The 21646-nt window shown below is 41.1% G+C and overlaps 1 protein-coding gene and 1 long non-coding RNA gene across 2 annotated transcripts in view; both read right to left on the bottom strand.

Annotated features, from left to right (window-relative positions):
• Window positions 1-21646, bottom strand: part of adgra1b (adhesion G protein-coupled receptor A1b) — a 190786-nt gene that overhangs the window by 148460 nt on the left and 20680 nt on the right. Inside the window, exons 3-5 of the mRNA XM_085183349.1 lie at window positions 2672-2743; window positions 326-397; window positions 75-146 (exon numbers count right to left, since the gene is read on the bottom strand). Coding sequence (XP_085039475.1) covers window positions 75-146; window positions 326-397; window positions 2672-2743 — 216 coding nt within the window. The remainder of the gene's footprint in view (window positions 1-74; window positions 147-325; window positions 398-2671; window positions 2744-21646) is intronic.
• Window positions 5878-21646, bottom strand: LOC146504999 (uncharacterized). The gene is made up of 2 exons (XR_014877703.1): window positions 11422-21646; window positions 5878-9257 (listed from the first exon to the last, which is right to left on the bottom strand). It is a non-coding gene; the product is annotated as an uncharacterized LOC146504999 (long non-coding RNA).

The raw sequence follows: 21646 nt of genomic DNA, 5'->3' as shown, positions 1-21646 counted from the left end.
TACAACAAACAAGTGAAACGTAGAAAACTGAATGGATCAGGCCATTATACTGTACACTTGTATGTTTCTCTTACAGTACTCTGAGAGCAGCTAGGTGTGTGAAGAGTCCCATGGTCAGAGTGGAGAAGATATTCCCAGATAAATTCCTGTTTGTGGGAAAAGCACACAGAGAGAAACAGATCACTCCTCACATACAAAAAGGCTTTACTACTGTTTTTTTTTTCATACATTACTGAAACCATACCAAACATATCCTCTACAGATTTGGTGAATACAAAGCATAAAGAGATGCAAGACATGTTTCCAATTTTAGGGGATTACTCACAATTTCGAGAGGTTACCCAGATCGAGAAACATTTCAGGGGAAAGGCAGCCAATCCTGTTGTTGGACAGATCCCTATATGAACAAAAAGGCAAAGAGAAAAATGCTTCTGTTCATATGGTGAATTTTGCTGATATTATTGTGCAGAGCGAGTTGGAATAGGAGCTAACTGGAAAGCAATATGTCTGTTTTCATGGCTGCTTGAACAGAGAAGTTAAACAGCTGTAAAGCCTATTCAACTTCCTGGAATATTTGTCCTGATCTTTTACTCGTCACATAACCATTTTTGGCACACGGAGCACGAAATGCACAAACATGTGCAAACGCATTGGGCTTCCATGTGCGAGTGGCTGAGCGTTGTCGCGTCCGTGGCTCCGTGCCCTCACACTGTAATTAAAGAGCTGTTTTGCTGGAGCAGCTGTGGGAAAATAAGCAGAGCACTCGAATAATCACCAGTTGGGGAGCACTTAAATTAGCACTCCGCTGCACTCCGAGCCTTGCGCACACGCGCCCCGAATCAGCGCGGCTAACTCACTGTTTGCATCCCTGCCAGCCCAGATCCCACTAACTATCAGGCTGCAATCATGTCACTCACTCCCTAAGCCTATATGTAGAAAGGATGAGGGTAATGATTGAGAGAATTACCCAAAGAGAAGAAATCAACGAAAACCACAAACAAAGGAAAGCTAACCTTTAATACTGCATTTGCTTTTTGAATATTTGCCTTCCAATTAAGTCTGTAAAACATTTGAAATGTTGCTGTAACTTTAACAGAAGCATAACTTTAATCGAAAATTGGAAAGAAGAATTCATTTGATGTAAGCATAGTGCCATTTTTAACTTAGTAAGGCAGTAACATTCAACGTTTTTAAAATTGCTATGTAATTTTTATACACAGAACATTTACTTGCAGGCAATAAAATACACCCTGGTGACTATATATAGTCTTACTTACAGGCATTGTAAAAAGAAAATACACCTTCTGACTAAGTACGCTCCATGATTCAGTAGCTTCAGTACCAGTAACCACTTTTAGCAGCAACAATATGAAGTCATTCTGTATGACTTTCAGTCTCTCACACTATTGTGGAGGAAATTTTGGCCCACTCTTCATTAACAATGTTGCTTCAGTTTGCAGGCCATGATTTATGCATGGCTTTCTTAAGGTCATGACACTGCACGTCAAGGTTGAGGATGTATGGGTTCTGACCGGGCCATTGCAAAACCTTGAATCTTTGCTTTTTCAGGCATTCTGGTGTAGATTTGCTGGTGTGCAGTGCTTTAGCTGTCATATAGATGACCTCACGTTTCACTCCAGAAAACTTTGGTATTCAGAGGAATTCGTGGTCGACTCAAAGACTGCAAGGTGCCCGCCGAGGTCCTGTGGCTGCAAAACAAGCCCAAATCATCACCCCTCCACTACTGTGCTTGACATTTGGTATGTGGTGCTTGTGCTGATATGCACATTTGGTATGTGGTACTGTGGTACTGTGGTATTGCGGTTTGTGGCCAAAAATCTCCACTTTGGTCTTATCAGTCCAAACGACATTGTTCCAGAAGTCTTGTGGTTTGTTCAGATGCAACTTTGCAAACCTAAGTCGTGTTGTTATGTTCTTTTTTTAAAGAGAAGACGCTTCCTCATGCCAGCCCTTCCAAACAAGTCAGACTTGTTCAGTCCTTTTGAATGAATTAGATTTAGCATATAGCATGCTAACTGAGGTCTATAGAGTCTCAGATGTACTTGGAAATGGCCTGACGGGCAGTAACAACTGTTTCTTTCAGATCATTGCTGATGTCCTTTCTCCTTGGCATTGTGTTAACACACCTTCAGCACACTGCATTTATACAGGTGCTCACACTTGCTGGTATGGAAGCAGTAAGGGTGTTATGTCATGTGTTGTTGATGATCTGAGGTTGCATTTTTCAGACCTGGTAAGGTCCTAAAACCAGACAGTGGCAGTTAGCATGCCAGCAGAGTGCCGGGGCTCACAAGCTCAGTCAATCCCGTAATCCTCATCCTCATCTCAAGGGGTTGCAGCAGTCCAATTGAGAGTGTTCCAATGGTAGATACTGTTAGCAAACTGGAACTACACTATTCTGTGAAGCTGACTGCTTTCGGAGTCAGTTTGCTAACTTGCAGCTATTCTGTTCTTCCCTGAGTTAGCTTTGCTCAGGTACAGAAGGTTTGTGAATGTCTAAAACTGTACTGCAGGCCTTTTGCCTAAGTCAAACACTTCAGTCCACTCTTCAACTCTGTACTTTAAAATACTCTTTCTCGTTGTCTCTAAAGCCAAAGGACTCTCCCCGCGTACCCTGGAGAAGGCTATTACAAGGCTTCATCATACTTACAGTCTCTTCAGTGCTAGCAGACCACGGAAAGCCCCAGGCTCCACTGTACTTATCAAATTATTCTTCAGGTCCCTGGAGAAAAGAGACGCAGAAAAAGAGTCAGATAGGAGTCTGTCTCTCTATCTATCTATGGATGTTTAGGGATTATTTCTGAGATTCAATTTGCTTGGTTTAAAGAAATCTGACCATATAAGCCAGCACCATCCTGCAAAACATGTTTCTTTCACAATGTGCACACAGCAGAGTCCAGTTCACCTTATAATAGCGTGCTTGCAGTTAGAACTGAAGCAAAGAATTGTGTTTTCAAGCTTTCAAGAAGAACTAAACTGCCAAGGAATTTAAAATGGAAAAAAAAAACTAAATTAAATATTTGCACTATTTGTAAATTTCTATTAGATTCACTATTTTACATTGACATCTAATTGAGACAGTATTTGTGGGTTGACTAGCACCTGTTAGCTGGATGACACAGACAATTTCCTGCATGCTGGAGACCCAGACCACATCCAGCCAAGAGACAAAAACACACATGTTGCGGTTACAGCCAAGGACTTCTAATCCACCCCCTCTGCCTACCCCAAAACCTCGGACGATGCTAAAATTGGATTCCAGAAAAATCTCCTCTCCGGTTTTCTCAGATGGCCAAAGAAAACTTCCTGAAATTGTGTCCCTGGTTTCCTTTGACTCTGAACTGTATGTCCAGTGTGATGAGAATGAGATGAAGGGTAGTGCCTTTTTCCAAATGTGAGCAACAACAAAGCTCAACTAAAACTTTAGCAAATTATCTGTCAGGTCAACTTAGGGTCAGCCAGAAGAAACAAAATAAAACCAAAAGGACACAATAATCATCCCAAAGTGAAAATAGAATTAACGCTTCAGCTCTTCTATTTGACATATGGGACAGTTTTTGAGCAAAAAGCTCAGAATGGATTTGCAAGATTTATAGGAGCCATTCAATAATGCAGATTTCCCCTTAGAGGTTGAAGGCGTTGATGGCTATATCCCTACTGATGGTGGACTTCAAAGAAAACCTTTGGTTGTGGCTGTTTTACAGTAACTGGTGTTAATTCAGTTGATTTAAAGCATTAGTTAGTCATACTGATACAAGCCATCATTAGCAGCAGAAAAATGAGTCTCGTTTAGGGTTAATGATCTGTGTCTTGTTGTTTGGTCCATGCTAAAAAACACTCCCACACACAAACCACACACAAACCACACACACACACGCCTGGTCTGTACTCTTAAGACTTTGTGACAAGTTCTCCAAGCGGACTTTCATCCAAACTATGTGTTATATGCAAAAATATATGCTCTTCATCATATATGAGTGATCATGTCACATGTCATCATCTGAGCATGCCAGCTTTGTATGCCTCTTACTCACTAATGAGACTTTGTATGGACATCCTCCAGGATTTGTTATTCACACAGGAAGGGGCTACCACGCTCTAGGAAGAATACTGAAGTTCCTTTCCTGACTGACTAACCTCCTAGTCAAACAGGGTCAGCCAACGCCTAGCTCTCATCTCCGCTCTCATCCAAAGTTATCTTTGATTATGTATGATAGTCTACAAAAGAGCCGGTGCAGGCCTGAGGTCAAAAGGTCATTCACTGCGCCTGTAGCACCTCCTTTTATCCCGAACAGTCGTGTAGCTCACTGCTCTACTGCCTCTGAATTTGCTGAACGTTCAAAATGTTCCACCTTATCGACTGAGTGCCCTACCAAAGGGCCGAGATCACTGTTGTGTGTGAGAGTCTACGCACAGTAAATGTGTTACTTTGCAAGTGTTATTGGGAAATGTGAAATCCCACAAAGCACCACACAAAGCAGGTTTGGAGTGGAGGAAGATTTCATGAGAGAAACCCCTTATAATCCCAACACTGATTAAATATACATAGTATCATATACCAGCGGTCCCCAACCTTTTTTGCGCCACGGACCGGTTTACGCCCCACAATATTTTCACGGACCGGCCTTTAAGGTGTCGCGGATAAATACAACAAAATAAAACTAGTACCGGTACCGAAAAAAAGAAGGTTTGTTCATAACACACGTGAAAAGACCCAGGAAAACCGAGTTAACGATAAAAACGATAACAAAATAACGCCGAAAACCGATAAAAACCCTGAAAACCATACATTTTACACCTGAGCCTCAACTCTTGCGGCCCGGTACCAAACGACTCACGGTCCGAGGCCCGGGGGTTGGGGACCGCTGTCATATACCATCTTACCACAATAAATACTCTTATGCCACTGGATCAAATCTCACTGTAAAAACTGCATATTTCAGAGAGATATTTCTAATTCATAGTGTTAAACACAAAAAATGCTCTTTAAATCATGCTTATATCAATTATATACTTCTGAGGGTAATCTTATTGCATTTGGATTCAGCTTGACAGCATTATGACTTTTCAAGTGTCTAATTTTCTAGTCCAGTGGTGCACCTTGGTCTTCTTATGGTATTGTCACTAAAACTAAATACGACATTACCACCTGCATAGTTTCTCAATTAACCTGGCATGGGTCAGTCATCACTTGATGATGTGGACTAGGTAAAAGTTTTGCCTGTTCTCACCAGCTACCTAACTGGCTAATAGGTGCAAAACATTCCTGCTGTTATTTTAATGACCCATTAACTTACTGAATGAAATTATAACTAATTTGAGAAAAAATACATACTTGTTACCTCCACCAAGGAGGTAATGTTTTTGGTAGCATGTTTGTATGTCCGTCTGTGCGAGCATGTCATTATATGTAAACAGGATCGCTCAAAAAGTTTCAAATGAATTCTGATGAAATTTGACAAAATTGACAAAAAGCATTAAAACTTAGAAACTATGATTATTACAAGTGTGGTGTATATGGTCAACACATAGAAAGTACCATATAAAGATTTAAAATATCATGTCACATTTGACCTCTGACCTCTCCTTCAATGTCAGCAGGTTGATCTGATGGTCAACGTGATAATAATCCTACATAAAGCTTTATCAAAACTATGCTTCTTACTGCCATTGTTTGTACTGACAACATTTAGGAAATGATACTGGCATGTGTGGATTCTAAATACCACATTATAGTTTGCATCCAACCATAATGTCACATTTCATCTTTTTTACATCAAAAATACCCCAAAATACACTAGACCACATGACTTTACCCCATTTTTTAATTTCTTTTTTTATAATGTGTATTCTGTGTTGAAGTGCAAGTGGATGATGGATGACGGACATGGATGACTGTCATAAATGGTCACTACCTAGATATTCATTTTAGTCAGGATATAACACATTTTTATGATCGAGAGAAAATTATTTTGCTGGACCCGAATTTGAGAACCAGTGTCATAAATTTTAAAAGTAAAAAAGAATTGCATTAAAATTTTAATTCTTTTAATTTAAATTAAAACAATTAGAGGCCGAGCCTTCAGTGTTTATGCCTTCATGATATAGCTTATAGATAGGGCTGGATCAGGTGACCCTGACCCTTCCCTTAGGCTGCTGGGGGCTTCCCATGATGCACTGAGTATTTCTTCTTCATTCACCTCTTTTCACTCTCTTTGTCTTTATCCATGACTCTCCACTTAATTATTAGTTATTATTCATCTCTGGCTCTCTTTCTTCTCCATTTCCTCCTCATCCTCCTCCACGTAAGACTCATCACTAACTTTGGTGCTACAAGTGGAGTTACCCGCACGAGTAGCTTTTCTCTTAAGCATGGAGCGGCGCGAGGCACGGCGGACAGATTCCTGAGTCATACTGTGCCACAGGCCAGCCAGAGAGTGACGTCTGTCTTTCGGCAGCACGGTGGTTAGCACTGTTGCCGCACAGCAAGAAGGTCCTGAGTTCAATTCCACCATCAGGCCGGGGTCTTTCTGTGTGGAGTTTGCATGTTCTCCCTGTGTTTGCGTGGGTACCCTCTGGGTACTCCGGCTTCCTCCCACCGTCCAAAGACATGCAGCTTGTGGGGATAGGTTAATTGATTAATCCAAATTGCCACTAGGTGTGAATGTGCGAGTGAATGTGAGTGCGAATGGTTGTCTGTCCCTGTGTGTTGGCCCTGCGACAGACTGGCGACCTGTCCAGGGTGTACCCCGCCTATGACAGCTGGGATAGGCTCCAGCGCCCCCCGCAACCCTGAAAAGGATAAGCGGAAGCGAATGGATGGATGGATGGCTCTCTTTCACAATGTTTCTTTTGTCCTGTTTTCTTCCCCTCACGCCCAACTAGGAGTTTTTCCTTTCCACTGTTGCCAAGTGCTTGTTCACTGGAGTTCATTTGATTTTGGGGGGTTTCCTTCTACTATTGCAGGGTCTTTACCTTATAGTCTAAAGCACCTTGAGGCAAATCACTGTTGCTGTGATTTGAGTTGAATAAAGTACAGAAAACAACCAATTAGCTGATTTGTAATTACACATTTCCTACAGTAGCTACTCGTGTATCTGAACTTCCTCTGGATATTAAGAGAATAATTGTCCTGTTATGATGTTTAGTCCGGGTTTCACAGACCATGCCAGCTGTGGCCCTGTTTGTGTTAGTGGTTTCCTGTATACAGTCACGTTTAAAGCCACAGATGACAATACAGGCAAAACCTTTTAAGGTCATCAGGCCTGAGCCAACAAATATCTGCAAATAAATGTTATAAATTATGATTCTGTGTCATTAACTGGCTCAGGACGGGTGGAGTCTGCTACATAATGCAACAGAATGGATGCCAAAAGTCAGAACAATCAGAGGAAGTTATTTGAAATTGAGTTTTGCATCCTTTTCTGTGATTAACAGCCTGACATTATGTCCTCATTCATCATAGTGTCAAGCTTGAAGGATTTGTAGTTGTTGGTTAAGGACCCTGAAAAAAATGCAATAATGTCTTCTACCCTGTTTTTAGCATTCCTAATTTTGCCAAGGTAATTTCCCTGCTACAAGCTTTGAGACCCCTGCTGAGTTTACTGTCACTTACATCACTGGTTCCCAGCGGCTTGATTTACATTCGCTCTCAGTCATTATAGTAAAGTCGACACATCGAAGAGCTTAAGTTTCATTCAAGGTTATTTTCCATCCATCTATTCTCTTAGCTGCTTATCCTGTTTAGGGCTTAGGGGTTTAGGGAAGGGAAAAAATCAACACACACTGAGTGAAGGTACCCCAGATTTATCACCAAAATAAAGCATTTGTTTCTCACCAAGGCTCAGTCACATAGGCCCAGAGAACTGGTTAAAGATCGCCTGGCAACTACTGGCCACTACAGAAAAATGAGTATTCCACAACCGGGTGCAAGTGGTTGCTAGAAATTGGTGGCTGTTACTATGAAATTGCTAAAGCTCCAGTCATGCAGGTGTAGTGACCCATCAGTGACCGCCTGGCCATGGATTTGCAAAGCAAACCACAAATGTAGAGCTTTCACATTCAAAATACACAACCAATGCTGAAAAAGTCGGGACACTGTGTAAAATGTGAATTAAAAAGAGAATGCAGTTATTTGAAAATATCATAAACACATATTTCATTCAGAGAACAACACGGAAAACATCTCAAATCTTTAAACTGAGAAAAAGAGCCATTTAAAAAAGAACTATTAGCTCGTCTTCAGTTTGATGGCAGCAACATGTTTACCACGGTGTAGCATCCCCTCTTCTGTTAACAACACTCCATTAACATCTGAGATTTAATGAGAGCAGCCACTCGACTTTTGGAAGACAAATACTGCCCGACGGTTGCCTAATATAGGATTAAAGCTTCTCAGCAGTCCAGGGTGTTCTTTGTCATAGTTCTCATTTCATGATGTGCCAAATGCTTTCAGTTGCTGAAAGCTCTGGACTCAAGGTAGGCCAGTTCTACCCTGAAGTCTTGATGAACCGCTGCACCCTGTCAGAGTATATTATCTGTTTTCCAGTCAACTTGAATAAATAAGGAAATGATTTATCTGTTAAATTAATGTATTGCCTCATTTTCTTTAGTACTGGGCTGAACACAAGGAGTTTCTTTTCTGTCTTGATCCCTGTGCCTCCCCGGCCAGCCCAGTGTGGCCACAAGTGTTTGTTGTTTCTCTCTCTCTCTCTCTCTCTCTCTCTCTCTCCTACCTGTCTGCCTGGGCGGAGCTCTGATTGGGCTCCCGCCCTTGGCCCATGCATCTGCAGCTGATCTCGAGTGATTTGCAGTTGATCTCTGGCTCTTCTTAAGGCTGGGGCTCTGAGCTATTCGTCGCTGGAATATTGAGTAACCCTCGTCAGTATTGCCTGGCTTCATTGTGAATCAGTTGTTCCCGTGCTTGCCACCGACTTACCCTCATCTATCTTTATAGGTTTATCTGGACCCGCCCGTTTTGACTCCTGGACCCCGTGAGTGTGAGTGGGTTGCTCGTGTGAGGAGTGTTTGGACAAGGAGTGGAGCAAGTGTGAAGAAGTGTGTTTCCCCGGCCTATTGATCCCCGGGACCCTGGAGTCCCCCCCTTCACGTGTACATAGCGCACCGGAGTGATTAATAAAGTATTGTTGAACCGTGCTACCTCAGTCTGTGCCTGAGTCCGTCCACCACCGTGACATTTTCATTGCATCTTAAAATCAAATAAAACTTATTTGTACCTTTGTACCTGAGCCAACCATCCCTTTAACGTTAACTAGTGATGACTTCATGAACTTCTTCACAAATAAAATTTTTATCATTAGAGAAAAAATTACCAATAATCATCCCACAGATGTAATATTATCTACAGCTACTCTTAGTTCCATTGATGTTAAGTTAGACTCTTTTTTTCCAATCGATCTTTCTGAGTTAACTTCAATAATTACTTCCTCCAAACCATCAACGTGTCTTTTAGACCCCATTCCTACAAAACTGCTCAAAGAAGTCCTGCCATTGATTAATTCTTCGATCTTATATATGATCAACCTATCTCTAATAATCGGCTATGTACCACAGGCCTTCAAGGTGGCTGCAGTTAAACCTTTACTCAAAAAGCCATCTCTAGACCCAGCAGTCTTAGCTAATTATAGGCCAATCTCCAACCTTCCTTTCATATCAAAAATCCTTGAAAGAGTAGTTGTCAAACAGCTAACAGATCATCTGCAGAGGAATGGTTTATTTGAAGAGTTTCAGTCAGGTTTCAGAGTTCATCACAGCACAGAAACAGCTTTATTGAAGGTTACAAATGATCTTCTTATGGCCTCTGACAGTGGACTCATCTCTGTGCTTGTCCTTCTTGACCTTAGTGCAGCATTCGATACTGTTGACCATAATATTCTATTAGAGCGATTAGAACATGCTGTAGGTATTACAGGTATTGCACTGCAGTGGTTTGTATCATATCTATCTAATAGACTCCAATTTGTGCATGTAAATGGAGAGTCCTCTTCACACACTGAGGTTAATTATGGAGTTCCACAGGGTTCGGTGCTAGGACCAATTCTGTTTACATTATACATGCTTCCCCTAGGCAGCATCATTAGAAGACATAGCATACATTTTCACTGCTATGCAGATGACACCCAGCTCTATCTGTCCATGAAGCCAGATAACACACACCAATTAGTTAAACTGCAGGAATGTCTTAAAGACATAAAGACTTGGATGGCCACTAACTTTCTGCTTCTTAACTCAGATAAAACTGAGGTCATTGTACTCGGCGCTGAAAAGCTTAGAAATATGGTATCTAACCAGATTCTTACTCTGGATGGCATTACCTTGGCCTCCAGTAACACTGTGAGGAACCTTGGAGTCATTTTTGACCAGGATATGTCCTTCAACGCACATATTAAACAAATATGTAAGACTGCGTTCTTCCATTTGCGCAACATCTCTAAAATTAGAAATATCCTGTCTCAGAGTGACGCTGAAAAACTAGTTCATGCATTTATTACTTCCAGGCTGGACTACTGCAATTCATTATTATCAGGATGTCCAAAAAACTCACTGAAAAGCCTTCAGTTAATCCAAAATGCTGCAGCAAGAGTACTGACAGGGACTAGAAGGAGAGAGCATATTTCTCCTGTTTTGGCTTCCCTTCATTGGCTTCCTGTTAAATACAGAATTGAATTCAAAATCCTGCTCCTCACATACAAGGTCTTAAATAATCAGGCCCCATCTTATCTTAATGACCTTGTAGTACCATATCACCCTATTAGAGCACTTCGCTCCCGCTCTGCAGGCCTACTTGTTGTTCCTAGAGTATTTAAAAGTAGAATGGGAGGGAGAGCCTTCAGTTTTCAGGCCCCTCTTCTGTGGAACCAGCTTCCAGTTTGGATTCAGGAGACAGACACTATCTCTACTTTTAAGATTAGGCTTAAAACCTTCCTTTTTGCTAAAGCATATAGTTAGGGCTGGACCAGGTGACCCTGAATCCTCCCTTAGTTATGCTGCAATAGATGTAGGCTGCCGGGGGATTCCCATGATGCATTGAGTTTTTCCTTTCCAGTCACCTTTCTCACTCACTATGTATTAACAGACCTCTCTGTATTGAATCGTATCTGTTATTAATCTCTGTCTCTCTTCCACAGCATGTCTTTATCCTGTCTTCCTTCTCTCACCCCAACCGGTCGCAGCAGATGGCCGCCCCTCCCTGAGCCTGGTTCTGCCGGAGGTTTCTTCCTGTTAAAAGGGAGTTTTTCCTTCCCACTGTCGCCAAAGTGCTTGCTCATAGGGGGTCATATGATTGTTGGGCTTTTCTCTGTATCTATGAAGCGCCTTGAGGCGACATTTGTTGTGATTTGGCGCTATATAAATAAAATTGAATTGAATTGAATTGAATACCTTTTAGATCTAATATTTAGTCCAATACAATGTCTACTAGACTTTACATTTAGGGAAAAATATGGACTTGTATACAGCTCCAGAGTTTTATGGAGGAATTATAAGCTCTGCATGTAATATTCAGGTCAGTCCAACTTAGGATCTCCCTGCAGGATTCAAACAATTTTCTAAAATAATTGTACCTAAGCCTGGTAATAAATTTATATATATATATATATATATATATATATTTAAATCTGATTGAAAAGAAACGTTCTTTGTCTTTGTCTCATCTGTGCCAAATATTCCATGTCATTTGTCACTTAGATTAGGAGGTGAACTTGTTTCTTTTCTGTCTCTGATAGTGGAAAAACCCCTCCAGCACACAGCAAGAACCAACACTCAGACCTTTTTTTCTTTTTTTTGACAAAGTCAAGCCATATGTTTGTAACCCATCCAAGATCCACTCACAGTGAGGCAACTTTGGCCTGCAACTCACCAGTAAGGAAACCTCCATTAACTTCCATAATTCTGTAAAACTAGCTGTGAGGCAAGTGACCAGCAGCAGAGACCTGGCACTATGAACATAAAGAAGATGTGTACAAGCATAATGAGAAACCACACAAAATACAGCTAATACAACTATACTAACTTATATTGTAAACTCAGTAAAATCTACATTATGGCTGTAATGTAGAAAGGAAAATATCTCACACTGGTTTAATCTACATATTAGTGTATACTGACAAACAAAAGCTCCACACTTCCTGCGTAAACAGTTGCAGTTTTTCAGCAAATGCTTTCTAAGGAAGAAAAGAGATTATGCCACCTCAGGCTCTAAGCTCTGAATCTAAAGTAACAGGACACAGTGGCAGTATATAACAGCAAAGTGGAGAAAATGTGAAAAAAAGGAGTAGCTTCAGCACATTAAATACACTTATGGAGTATATTTAAGGGGAAATCGAATATAAGTGGTGAGATAGTAGCCCGACTCAAATAAAAGCCCACTTCTCTCTTCAGCTGAGGTAAACAAAAGATCTGGCCACTATTGAGTATTTATGACGCGCGCACACACACACACACACACAGACACACAAACAAATGATAACTACCTTTGGGAGACTTGCCCCACATATCCGCTGTAGATACAGCTGGAGTAGCTCAAATGAGACGAGTGTTTAATTTTCTACTCCCCTCCTGCCTGTTTGAGTAGCAGTAGCGACCCTAAGTTTAAACTCCACCATTTGTGGTTAACGTTTGAAAAGCTACTGAAGTGCTTCCCAATTAATTTAAACTGGACTGTATATGTTAGGCAGCTCAGGTTCTCCTGACGCGCGTGATCCCAAGGAGAGCAGCCTGTTTGCAATGTGACGCTAATGGGTGGATTCCTCCACGAATCCAAAGGACCGCACCGCACTGTTACACTAATAAAGAAGCGTGCACAGGCATTCAGTCGCTGTGATAAATCTCCACACGCAGAACACGCCACACACATGCTCCAGACACAATACTGCCTTCTCTTTAAAAGCAAGCCCTATTTAATCATGCGTAGTCCCGATAAATAAATCTCAGTGGTGATTGAATCATCAGAGCGCCATCAGTTTCACTGAAAGTCAAATTCTACTTGAAGTACATAAGCAAATAAAACTGCAGCCTCCTATGGCTACTCGGGCACTCATCCAAATGGAAAGTGATGCCGCATGACGTATTCGATTGTGTGCACAGTTAATGAAATGAGACCACAACGTGCTTTCATTAACTGAACTTGCATCGTATTTCTCAGTGGCGCGGTATTGTCTCAGCATTTGTGATTGCGAGGCCATCTTGGTTTTTGAGAACAGAAGACTAATATTCAGAATAGTGACGATACAAAGATACTGCACTCCCACACATAATGCTGCAGGCAAGACTAGATGGGGTAGAGTTAAAAGTGGTTTAATGGTTTAACTAACAGTGCACCAACTTGGATAACTCTATAACCTTTTCATCGATGTTATTCCAAAAAATGAAATAAATAAAGGATTTATTTCAAAATGCTGTGCACACTGTATTTGAGTGATTCCCAAACGTTCAAGCAGATTTTTTTTCTTTCACTTATCTTTACTTAGTAATAGAAGTCTCAGCCGTACAGTCCAGTGGTCTTAGGATAATGAGAACACCTGCATTTTGACTGCTTCCTACTAAAACTCATTTTCACGATTCAAATCAGTCTGCCATCAGCTACAAAATCTTGCAGGAAAATAAAGGCCTCCTTGCTCAACCAAAACAGAAAAGGCATCCCAGTTTTGTTGATCACTCTCCCCATGTAGCTACAATGGTGGCCAGTGGAACGACTAGAGTAACGCTACCGTCACACTAGGGGAAAGTGGTTGGGGACTGCAATACGACCAACATTATTGACACCATGTATATTTAACTTACAAGTTTGTTGCCTTTGAAATGGTTGCTTTGTGTGTCAAGTTAGTGTGAGTGAAAGTGTGCCAAGCAATAAAACGGCAATAAGACGGAGTCAGTCTGCTATCAGTCTGTGACTGAATGGGGCCACGTTAACAATTACATGCAACCTGTTTATGAATAAATGTTGCCATATGAAGCAAATCTAGTGTGTATACATACACAGAAATTACTTACATTCAGAGTCCTGCCAGATCCTCATAGATCTGGAACTGAAATGCCTCCACAAACAGTGATGCAGTAGCTGCAGGATGGCAGTTTAACTGCAAAGTCACATAGGTGTCCAGAAACCTCGGTTTAATATAGCAATAAAAGTGGAATACAACCATTCGAGTTCTGTCTTGCACAGTGATGTGTCACTGCAAATAAATGCGCTCGTCAGTGCAGACTGTCTGATCTGTCTGATAGTGACTGCGTTCAGTCTGTGGTACTGCAAATATTTGGAGACCGGTTGCATCCCACTGGGTGATTTGTGTAACTGTCTTGCAATTGAAAGTGGTCATGCAGAAGTTAAGCGTGTTACACGTTCATCATCTCGGCGATCAGTTGTTTGCTGCAGCTGCTAGCAGAAAGTCACCCAATCTGAAAAAATTCAGTGCATTCTCTCTGCGACCAGTGTTTTTTATTCAAGTCTCAAGGAGGTTGCTGTCCTATTTATCCTAGTGTGACTGAACCATAACTGTAGAAAACTCCTAATTGTCAGAGTAAACAAAGTGATGATAGAGGCTGACAGATAACAAAAGAGGAGTTTCCTTAACTAAGAAAGAACTCTGAGAACTGAGAGGGTATAAACGACTAGCTATTCAGTTGGTATTATTTCTCTTAGATCAGTAATAAACGAAAACTGGCTGCTTATTAAGGTGATTCCAACTGGTTTTGTATTGGTGGAGCAGTGGTTAGTACTTTTGCCTTACTGCAAGAGGGTTCTGGGGCGTTTCTGTGTTTTCATCTCCTCCCTGTACCTGGATGGGTGTTTCCAGGTTTCTGGCTTCCTTTAAAAGTCCAAAGATGTTTGATCTTAGTGACTTTTAGTGACTCTAAATTGTAGATGTGGATGATTGTCTGTCTCTCTGTGGTAAACCTGTGGAGATGTACCTGCCTCCTGTCCTATGACAGCTGGGTTATGCTTAAGCATCCCTATGACCTTGAATTTAATATGCAGTTAAGAAAATGGATCTGTGGACTTGAACATATCTTAGCAACTGTTGGATGAATTGCCACATAAAAACCAAATTCATGGTTTCCAGAGGATTGTAGCCACTTACCCTTTGTATTCAGCAAATTAAAAAATATCAGGCAAAAGAAATTATACTGTTTCTTTTACCTTTTCTTTCTACATCCCGCCTTCATAGTCACCCTCTCCTCCCTTATATGGCTGTGTAAAGAAAATCCACCTCAGATCAAATCACACACTCAAGCGTGTGTTTAAAAAGATAACAAATTTGTGATATAATTTCGATGACAATTTTGTGGATTACGCTTATTTTTTTCCGATGTTGTAATCTGAGAGGAGAAGATAGCAACATCTAGCCTCAAATGAGTCCAGTCTGAGTGTTACGACAAATTGTGTGGTGATATTGTATCAATGCAGGGACACCAAATATCAACATTTTATAGAATGAAAACACTTTAGAAATACTATGAACAAGAGGGCTCCTCTCATGCAACATCATCCTGAGATAAAGTTACCCGAGCAAACTTTTGTTTAATTGGCTGTTAGACAGATTGTGTAAGGTCGCCAACATGTTGCCATCAGTCTTTGTCAGTGAGTCCAGTTCGAGAGGACTCAACTCAAAGAACATGAAGATTGCTGAACATAAATGTAATATTTATACAGAAATATAACTATTTCTGTATGACTATTACATTAATAGTTATATTTCTGTGAATTTCAGTGTATGAAGACAACAACAGATGTGTGATTTTCAACTATTTATGTAACCGACCCCATTCAATCGCAAAACTTTGCATGTTGCAAAATAACAAAAATTGAAATAATTGTGGGTACTGAAATGTGTCAATATGTACCCTGCCTTTCCCCTTATCTCAACTAGACTAGGCTCCAGCCTTCCCTAAACCTAAACCTGGATGAAAGGCTGTCCCCATGAAAACTCTAACTGGCTCTGTCATTAACTTGACTAAATGCTAAACTACAGTATATTGGCACCAGACCTGATTGTAATATGGATGGTGTTTATTAAAACCATTTATTCACATGTTAAATATTCATGGGTCAGTTTGCAGGTGCTTTGAGGGAAGGCCTGGTCACATCCACTGAATTATAACAAACACTCACTGAGGCAGATAACCACCTATTGAATTGTAAATAAATGCGTGTTGAAAGCTTACTGAGAAGGGGAAAAAGGCAGACAGTCAGACAGTTCAGTCCAATTAAACAGAGTGAATGTGTATGCATTGTGACAGGCTTCTAGCTACCGTTGCCAGAGCTTAAAACGGCGGACTTCCCTGTGTGTGTTTGCATTATAAAATATTACATACAGTAGGCACCACAGCACCTGTGGGCACAAATTAATTATTCAACCTTCTTATTCGAATTATTCAAACAGTAACCGTAGACCCATGTAAATCAAAAAATAATCTGTATGAACTGCGAATGTATTTGTTTTTGGGGGGAAACGTTTAAAAGCCACCACTTAATATTTCTCAAGCACTGATGGAGTGCAGGTTCCTTCCTAGTGGGTCGATTGGCAGTGCAAATGAAATATTTGTTGGGATTTTTCAGGTTTCACTTCTGACCTAGAAGAAAAGTAGCAATAAAAGCAGTCACATTTGCAAAAAAATAACCTTTAGTCAAGCAACACTTAAAATTAAAAGAGTTACACAAAAGCATCAAAGGCGGTTTTATAGCAGATTGGGGGAAATGCTTCTAAGGATCCCAGAAATGTGAAGAAAATTTCTTTGTTAACAGCTCAGCGTCGGTATCTAATTTTGGAACTACCCCTCTCATCAGTGTGAGAGATTTCTATTAGAACAAAACAAAAGGTCAAAGAGAGTGTGAAGTTCTTTTAAGAGACGCTTTTGATGTTTTTTTTAAATAGCATAGCACAACAAAGCAAACAACACATCCCAACACTCCCACGTTACACCTGAATATTATAACCAGTCTGTGCTGAAAGTCTACGCTCCTCATCTGCTGCTTGTTTTAATCGTGGGAGACGGTTATTTGTGATTACCAAAACAGAGCGGGAGACGGATTGTTCTTCTGTCTCCCCCTCTGTTTCTCCAAACTTGGTCAGTGAGTCGGTCACACCCATGCTCCTCACATGTTTTACCTCAGCTGCGACCCAACAATGATCTCCTTTAAAATAACAATAAAAGCATTCATATTTCAAGCATGCGCTTTGATCCATTTAAGGCTTGATCATACTCCACGTCTTCTCTTAGGTAAACAAAGGGGGTTGAGGGGGTTATAGCAATGCTTTCGTGTGATATGGGGAAATCTGGGAAATGTAAAGCAAGCTAACACTGCACTAGCAAGCCCAAGTTCACCTGCAGTGTTGTCTTACATGAAAACTAGAGCGCATTCCTATGGAGGATAAATACAATTATGAGTTAAGTTGGTAATAATTACACATAAATGGTTAACAAATTAAAATAGATTGAACAAGTAGCTGTGGCACTACCTAAAAATGTGTTCTGAGTCTTTAATCAGATGGCTTCACTCCATCTATTAAGTGTTCTTAATGAGAAAACAAAATGAACTTATTCAATTGTCAATCAGTAATGGAAAGGTTCATTTGAATATTTGATTTTCTTTCTTTTTCTTTTACACTAACACATGTAATCTTAGGCTTTTTTTCCCTTTAAACTGCATGTGGACTGTAAGAATTCTAATAATGCTCTCATTTTTTCAGCTTCTTTTAACCTTTAACCCTTGCAGGAAAACCTCAGGGTCAGTCTGTTTTATGATCGCATAATCATGAAGCATTTCCCGACCTGCACTCCTCACTCGGAGCGTTGGACTTTACCCGGCCGCACATTCTTATGCACAACCGGCCGGGGCGATGTGTCCTTCAGCGACCTTGCCACTCCATCATCAATCACCTCCCAAGGAGAGGCATTCACAGGGAAGACTGAATAAACGTCACTTTGTCAGTATGAACAACAGGACTCGCAAAACTTTTTAAAGGACGCTGCCTCACACCTCTGACATCCACTTTTCAGGATGAGCAATTGCAGACGCTACTCTGAATTCTGATACTGTCTCCGGCCTGAGCCGTGGTCCGCTCAGTCTGACGGCCTGCCTCTAAACACCTCAGGGCTAGACAAATAATGTTTGGTCAAATAGAAGAAAAAAAAATCCTCTGCTTTCAGTAAAGAAAACATTTGGACAGTCTGCGAAGGATAAATCTGCTGTCATAGCCAGTGTCATGATCTCAAAAATACCCACTCCTCTCTCTGACACCTATAATCAACAACATGCTTGAAGCCAACAGAAGTGTGCTCGAAGAATCTCGACCTTATCATTAAGGAAACATTTATTTTCTGCAGTTGTTGTTGGATTGTTACATTGGACTCTAGATGTTACATAAAGAATGTAAATAGAATATTATAATGTCCGCAATAGTTTCAAATTAAGTGCAATCTTCCTATAAAAACATTTGCTCATGAGTGTAATCAGTATGAGAAGGATATGCCCGCCTCGTTTCTTTCAGACAGACCCTTCGCACAGCGAGGCCTTCTGCGGTGGAAACACATGATGAAGTGGCAAAAGCTAGATTTAGTGTCCTGACCAGAGAACAGAGATGGGCTTTGTTTCTGCTTTGCTCCTGTGGGACCCAGTTTGGCTGACGGCAGTGGGCTGGTGTCCATATGGGGGGTGGGGGGGATTCAGGCCATCACCCACAATACAGGAACCCTCCATTAAAAGGACTCTATCTGGCCTACAGGGGCAAGCAAATCACATCAAAAGAGACTTCTATGGGGGATTAATAAAGTCGCTTAGTGTGCTGTATAAATTCCATCATTCATCAACGATGATAACAATAATGATGATATATATGAGTCCAGCCCCTAGCTAGGATTAGTAAGTTACAAGCAAAACAGTATACTCTCATCACGGAATTGGACTGGGAAGCCTAATAATGCTCCCCCATGACCTCGGATGAAAAAGTTAATGCTCATTTGGTTCAGTGAAATTACTATTAAAATGTTTCCTCAGACCTTGTCTCCAGAGCACCTAACTTTTCCCCAAGCGCCACTGTAAAACCATTGTAGTGATTTTCATGAAAAGTGCTACATTTGATTAACATTCAACTGATGCCTAAACCTAAAAATATGAGTGCATCGAGTTTTCACGCTCTTCTTTTCTGCTCTGCTTGTCCAAAAGAGCAAGTGCACTAAACTAAGATTCTGAAAATAATACAATATATGTTTGCATGTTCTCTAGCTACTCCTAGATGAGTGGATCAATCTTGATGTAAATTTGCATAAACACTGCCTAGGGCAGGGGTGGGCAACTCCAGGCCTCATGGGCCGGTGTCCTGCAGGTTTTAGACGTGTCCGTGATCCAACACAGCTGATTTAAATGGCTAAATTACCTCCTCAACATGTCGTGAAGTTCTCCAGAGTCCTGGTAATGAACTAATCATTTGATTCAGGTGTGTTGATCCAGGGATCTCTAAAATATGCAGGACACCGGCCCTTGAGGCCTGGAGTTGGACACCCCTGTTCTAGGGTAATGTGAATGCTAACATACATATGACTTATACAAATATCTTATACAAAATCCCCAAATCATATGTAGTTATACATTTGATAGTTCAATTGAGTGTGTTGTTGTGTTTGTTATGCATTTTAACCGTCAGTGCAAATATTTAAACTTTTTGGTGCAGCTGATTATCGATCAAGTTATTGAAATAAGCCACTATAAAAGCATTTAAAATTTAGAAAATACTGCAGCAAAGCGGGCAGCAACATTGTGGGGATAAGAACACAATGTTTGGATAAGCATCACATTATAAGGGACTTTATGAACAACCCGTCATGTATTAAATCTTCTATATGAATTTATCATTAATTTTGCAGACTACATATATTCTTCATTTTACTAATTTATATTGTTTAGATTTGACAACTAATAAATAATCTAATAAGTCAGTATTCTGGTAAATTTACCAGTATATAGATCTTCCATCAATAAATTCTTAAATTGTGTGCTTAGTATATTGTGCCAATAATATATCTGGTACCATATATTTGTCAAATCTACTAAAAACTTCTACCAACTTCCACCTTCTATGTTTGCTGGATTTCAGTTTGTCATTCACAGAGTATTTTGTCTGTCTTATTATGTCTGTGCCTAAACTGAATTAGAAAGGAAACAGATTGCCTCAGAATAAAAATGAATGAAACTAAAATTATCTGCATATCTAGAGCCATCGTTAAATAAGAAAAGATGTGCAAATCAGTTTCTGTTTCATTTAAAAAAAACAAAAAACTTGCAGTGGGATCCAAGTTTCCATTCCTGCCCCAAACGGTCTGTTTGTTGAAGAACATTGAGAGCGCAGCTGCAGCAAGAGTGGTGCAAACATATACACATGCCTTATTAAGCTTGTCAATCAACTGCCAATTCTCCACAACCCTCAGATCCATTCAGTCAGCCAGCCGTACAGGAAGGCAGTCAGTCGGCTGTGCCAGACGAGGGAACAGCTGGCCGCCACTTTCAACTCACTGAGGCTACCTGGTTTGGCATCAGCTTCCAGCAACAGGCGTATCTCTGCCAAATGCTGCATGTGGCAGGAAGAATGGAAAGACTGAACCAAGGGAGTGAGGTGAAGGAAGGGATAGGCACCGCCAACTGCTGCTCCAAAAGGTCAGGCGCGACAGACCTTTGGCTGAATGTCCTTAAAAGCCTCGCAATCATCATCTCCATCACTCCAATGGAACTGGAGAGAGAGAGTCGGACAATTTAATGGCACTAATAAGGCCCGGAGAGACAGGTGACACCATCCTGTAGGTCACCAGGCGACACAGCCACCCAAAAAGAAGTGAAAGAGAGGCAGAATTATACCGCTGCCATTATTCCAATCTAAATTTAACTGTCAGTCAGCAGTCAGGGGAGACGGGGGCCAAAACTGACTGGAATAATATTCACAGCAGTCACTGATGTCGTTTGCGTGCGCGCGTGTGTGTGTTTTGGCGTGAGTGGTGAGCTTAATATGTGTGCTTTCACATGCACATACCTCCGGGAATGACTGACTGAACAGAGCAAGTTATCAAGCCATCCGCTCTGTGTGATTTCAGCCCCTTTCTGATTTCCTCATCAGCCAGTGTCTGTGTCACCATCAGGTAGAAAAGCAGCTATAACTGGGCTGCACGGAGGTGAAAGCAATCAATAGCTGACTTTAGGGAGGGGGGGGGGGGGGGGACACAGGAAGAGCTATCATGGAGCTCATCATCAGGCTGTATGAATACAGCCCTCTGGGAGATTGCATATGGTGCGAGAGTCATCGACACGGGCCCGCCACAGTCAGTCACACTGTCAGAGCACCCTGATCTCACACTGCATTAGTCCCTAACATGATGCTATATATTATTGCTTTTAGGACATTTACTGTGGCAATTGTGGTTAAGCGCAAGGGCTGGAAGGTAAAAGAGAAAAAAAAAACACGCTGGCAAGCCTCCTGCAGGGTAAAACCTGACAAGGATCTCCTAATTCCCACCATGTCCCCTGTTTGCCTTTTCCCAGCTACAGTGCAATACTGCTGCTGCGATGACAGCTATTAGGACTCTGGGGAGGACAAAACATTAAAGAGTGCTTGATTTAAGT

This window comes from Neolamprologus multifasciatus, chromosome 13 (genome assembly GCF_963576455.1).
Source record: "Neolamprologus multifasciatus chromosome 13, fNeoMul1.2, whole genome shotgun sequence".
Lineage (NCBI taxonomy): Eukaryota > Metazoa > Chordata > Actinopteri > Cichliformes > Cichlidae > Neolamprologus > Neolamprologus multifasciatus.
Note: the sequence above shows the minus strand (reverse complement) of the source record. Positions and strands in the feature narration are given on the sequence as shown.